This window comes from Frankliniella occidentalis, unplaced genomic scaffold (genome assembly GCF_000697945.3).
Source record: "Frankliniella occidentalis isolate FOCC.00 unplaced genomic scaffold, Focc_3.1 Scaffold94, whole genome shotgun sequence".
NCBI classification, from domain to species: domain Eukaryota; kingdom Metazoa; phylum Arthropoda; class Insecta; order Thysanoptera; family Thripidae; genus Frankliniella; species Frankliniella occidentalis.
This window is the reverse complement of record NW_026267223.1, coordinates 60817-65416: the sequence shown is the minus strand read 5'-3', so window position 1 is coordinate 65416 and position 4600 is coordinate 60817. Positions and strand designations below refer to the sequence as shown.

At 47.3% G+C, this 4600-nt stretch overlaps 2 protein-coding genes and 1 long non-coding RNA gene across 3 annotated transcripts in view; 2 read left to right on the top strand and 1 right to left on the bottom strand.

Annotated features, from left to right (window-relative positions):
- Positions 1-89, top strand: part of LOC113215658 (uncharacterized) — a 98889-nt gene extending 98800 nt beyond the window's left edge. Inside the window, exon 10 of the mRNA XM_052269527.1 lies at positions 24-89. Coding sequence (XP_052125487.1) covers positions 24-89 — 66 coding nt within the window. The remainder of the gene's footprint in view (positions 1-23) is intronic.
- A 628-nt stretch (positions 90-717) lies between these two features.
- On the top strand, positions 718-2266 carry LOC113215664 (uncharacterized). Its single transcript, XM_052269483.1, has 4 exons — positions 718-858; positions 1199-1378; positions 1619-1786; positions 1892-2266. Exons 1-4 carry the CDS (start codon positions 751-753, stop codon positions 2048-2050), a joined length of 615 nt encoding a protein of 204 aa, XP_052125443.1. The 5' UTR covers positions 718-750; the 3' UTR covers positions 2051-2266.
- Positions 2267-2390: 124 nt separating this feature from the next.
- On the bottom strand, positions 2391-4594 carry LOC127749799 (uncharacterized). Its single transcript, XR_008011363.1, has 3 exons — positions 4191-4594; positions 3807-4099; positions 2391-3704 (listed from the first exon to the last, which is right to left on the bottom strand). It is a non-coding gene; the product is annotated as an uncharacterized LOC127749799 (long non-coding RNA).
- Positions 4595-4600: the final 6 nt, after the last annotated feature.

Here is a 4600-nt window from a genome sequence, read left to right as displayed (position 1 = left end):
CCCCTGTGTTTTCTTTAAATTAGACTCAATCAGACCAAACCGTCGAAACTAGTCATATTCCATTAGTCCATGAGCTTTACGCTTGGTGAGAGATCGGTCATCGCTTCGAAGGCGATTATGGACGCTATAATATGAGTGTTAGAATTGGACACGCAACATATACAGGAGAGTGGATGTACCGTCCACACGGTGAAAATTGTTCCTTCGTCGAAGAACCATCGGAACGATTCAAGGACGTCCCATGCAATTTTCCCTATCCCGTCCTTGAATCCTTCCGATGGTCCTTGGATATCAAGGAACAGTTTTCAGCGTGCAGTACTGCACCACACGCAGCCATGTGGACACGTTGCCCACTCGCAGGGAGCCATAAGGCGCCGTTGTGAGAGACGGCAGGCAAGCTCGCCTGCACGGCCGCACGCGATACAGTTTAACAACGAAATTATTCGGGATCCCCACTCTATGATCACACAATATAAGGCGAAAATGTTCTCAATAACTTCTTTTGTCTAATACAAAAAAGCGCCAGTGTATTTCCATCAAAAATGTCCACAATGCATTGTTCCACTTTTCGCTCATTCGGCACTAAAACCAACAGCTCCCGCAGTAAAGATAGACTGCCCCCGATACCCGTTCTCCGCGGGTCACGGGGCTCCGAGCCGGTCACGCAGAGTCGCGCGCCGGACCAACTCAGAACTCGAAACCGGCCGGCTCCAGAGCGTGGCGCTCAGGGGGCGGCAGCGCCATGCCGGAATGGCGAGGTGCGTGCTTCGCTGTGCTGCGCTTCTCTCACTCCATGCGGTTTGGGCCGAGATCCCCCCGGACCGCGCGACCCCCTCGAAGTGGATCCCTTCCTATGCGGTTAGTTCGCCAACCATCGATCGATAACTACTTGTCACTTAAGGACCATCCAGGAAGTCCTTCAGTGCGTCCGTATCCTTGTTAGCGCCTAGTGGGTAGGCAACACCTAGCCTGCAGTGCATGCGTGTAGCGCGGGTTGGCCTACCCAGAGTCTCGCAGGCGCCGAGCTTCTGAAGTTTGACGAATGAACTGAGAAAAACTGACGAACTTCCTGGACGATCCCTACGGATTCAAGACATTCTGCTACCTTCAAACCGGGCAAAGGTGACCCACCTTGTGGCCGTTGGAGACAACCCCCCACGCCTTTGGCAGGACGGAGTGACACTGTTTGGGACCACAGGGGCCGTTTGTCCTCTACATGGACCGGATGTACAGCTGCCCAACGCCCAGCGACAAGGAGAACATGTTCGAGGTGCACATCAGGCCGTCGCACTTCAGGACCCCGTCCCTCGTGCAAACGACTCTGCAGACCATCAGCGGCAACTGCACATGGAAGGCCGTCGTGGACGATACGTGGGCGGTGAGTGATACAGGAGGTGCCCTCAGCTCGAGTGACAATCGGGGGATGCCAATAAATCATTGACCCCTGACCTCATCCGAACCTTTCGTACTGTCTTGCACACGGTTGCACACGGTGGGCAGGATTTGCAGCAAATTTGAAGTTCCAAGCTAACCAGTATTTCTAAACTAATGCCATGATAAGTCCTTCAAAATAAGCTATCGCGGTTTATCCGAGTAAAATACATCTATTTGTGCTCAGGGTAATTTGAAGTCGGATGTGTGGGCCAACAATCAATGGAAGGAGAATTCGATAATTTACCCCATCCGCAAGGCCTACTGTTCAACAGTGCGCAATAATTTTCCTGGGTTGTACGAAACGTTTTACCAAGTAAGTGCCTCGAGCAAGGCGCCTTGTACGTTCCCTAAAGTAAGTATTCCGGTTTTTCGTATATTAAAAAATGTGAACGAATCAAAATAAGACTGTTTTGGTTGCAATCCCCAAAAAGTCAAGGTATTGCCGTTTTGTTTGTAGAAAACGAACATCATGGACAATGCGCCTATAAATTGGACTCTACCCAACTTTCCGCTTCTTCCCTACGGCCGCTTTAGGACCACGAGCACAGCTTGGTCTTCCAAGAAAACAAGGGAAGCCTGCTTCGTATTTGAGGTAGTCATTGTTCCTAAACTATGACCAGTAACAATAAAGACAGTTGGATAACACACTAAAAACGCCTGTGTGTTTTTATTATTATCGAAACCACGTTACGGTCGGTCCACTGGTCGAAAGGTAAGGAGCTAACCCCTGCGAGCCCGCATCAGAGGGTAAGAAAAAATGGTTTAATTTTGTGATGTAACTTGGCAAAATTATTCCAGACCTTGACGGTTTTTAATTGGAGGTGCTCCAGGTGCCAGGTGAATAATTTAAGTAATGAACTAAAATGTCGCATGAGATGCATAATAAAAATTAAATTATTTCAAACTATGCTTCTTCCATGGTGCTGTACCAACAATCACTTAGCAACTCGAGTGAACATGAGGAGCAAGGAGCAGGTAAACAACATTTCCTAGAAAGGGCTGGCTCAAGAGAGCGAGAAATTTATTTTAGCAGCACAGTAGAACAGTTGGCGTAACAGTTGCAGACAAAAAGAGGTCATATAGTTGGTACTAGTTAGTACAGTACAGGGAGGGCACACAAATTCAAATAAAGTTATGCAGATAAAGCAGAAATTCACCAAATTAAATTAAGTAAATTGAAAGTAAAAAAAATGTTTTACATTGAGTTCATTGACAAACTAGTATCAACAGGAATCAAGGGGTCTTCACTGAAAGTTCAAGAACGAAGTTTAACAATCACAAACAAATCTAGGAGTATCGTTAAACTAAATACTTTTAAGTTTCAGTTATACTGCAACAAAAGTGAGAAACTAATATAATTGAATTACAGTGCAAATAAAACTAGATACAAAATTGTATCTCAAGCACTGGCACATAAGTGTATCCTAACATTGGGGTGGCAATAAATAATTTGAAATATTCTTAACAATCAATGGCAGAATACAAATAATTCATTTAGATTAGATGACATAAGTTTGTGGAATGATTTGGATGCAGAGAAAGTGGCAGAGGGTTCTAATGTGTCGAAGTCATTCCAGAAGATACCACACAGAATTTACACCATGCCCCACATTCACAACCACAAACATGCAAACAGAAACGTAATACCAAAAATAGAAAAACAACCATAACAAACGACCATTCAGTGAAGTGCTATGCCAAAAAATATAAGGACACACACAAAAGAGAGGAGTCAGTCAATAATAGCAAGTCCAATAGTCGAAACACAGTGATATATAAACGCTGTTGACCATTATATGCTTAGGTGTCCCATATTTGTACAAAGTATAATGATCAGTTTCAAGTCTTAAAATTTGAAGAAGGTGAAATGATCCCGTTTGGTTGCAGGGTAGCATTGAAATGTCGGCTGCAACATAGATGTCAAAATGTAATGAGTTTTAATAAAAAGGGAATCCAAATTTCAATCTCAAAATCAATGCAGAAACGGAACTATTCAAAGTTTCTGTACTAAAGCTACATAGGTTTAGATAACAGAAACACCTGATTCAAAAGTTTACGTTAACTTAGATGTTTCAGAATAGGAAATGTTGGCAGACAAATCAAAAAGAATGGCAGAAAGTAAATTGAAGTAGAGAGCTGAAGCCTTGGGGAGTAACAGCATGCATAGTGTGGTGGGATGTGGTGGCTCCCAGAAAAATTTACTTCTACTTGTGGTATCAAAAAGTAGTCGAAGCTGCAAGCTGTTGGCCAGCTACATCACCGAGAAAAATCTGAAAAGATAAAAGGTAGCTGTTATTGAGACCAAAACATTCCGCAGAAAGTAGTCCTGTGGATTGCCTACAGACAGGGGGTTTGTAGTACAAATTGCCTACCTTTCAGGCGACTCACTAGAGACGATGGGGGGGCGCCTGGGCCAAGAGCGGCGCGCCGGTCGGCAGCCGACGGGCGTCATCAGGGGCTGACCAGGAGGGTCACTGCAAACGCACCAAATGTGAAACAAGTAGTATTGCTAACGAGACTTGCCTGTCGTCTGTCGACCACGCAGGGAAACGCTGCTGCAGCATTCCCGAAGAGGTTCGCGTCGTCGAGCCACTTGAAGGTTCACTCGTGCGTTCGACAACGAGTCGCGGTGGGTGGCGGGTGGGGGGCGTGGCTTGACTAGAACCTGCAAATAAAGAAGCCGGCGTCATGAGAGCTGGTCTAGTAAATGGTCAAACAAGCTAGTACTTCATTTCAGAGCAAGCCAACCACCTTACCTTCTTCTCGGCAGCAACAAACGGATTACACAGACGGATTGCCAGGAGCAGCAGGGGCGGCGAGAGGGGCTGTTGAGCGGCAGGTACGGTTTTACGGGGAGGGGGGGGGGGCGAAGGGGTCGCCCCTTTGACAAATCGCCCCCTGGGATTGGTAGGCAATTTGTCCTACAAACCCCTAAAAACAGGCAACCCTCAGTGAATCACCCCCTCCGTCAGAAGGACTTAAAGGCGCGCCTGTTGAGCGACGAGCCAAGGGGCGGCCAGCAGAGATGGGTAGCCGCCCGCAGAGAGGCCGCGAGCAGGGTGGTGAGCAGAGCGGCGAGGCGCTGGTGTGGTGAGCCGCGAACAGGAGGGGGGAGCTGGTGTGGTGAGCCGCGGACAAGGGGGCGGCCAGCAGGGGCGGCCAGCAG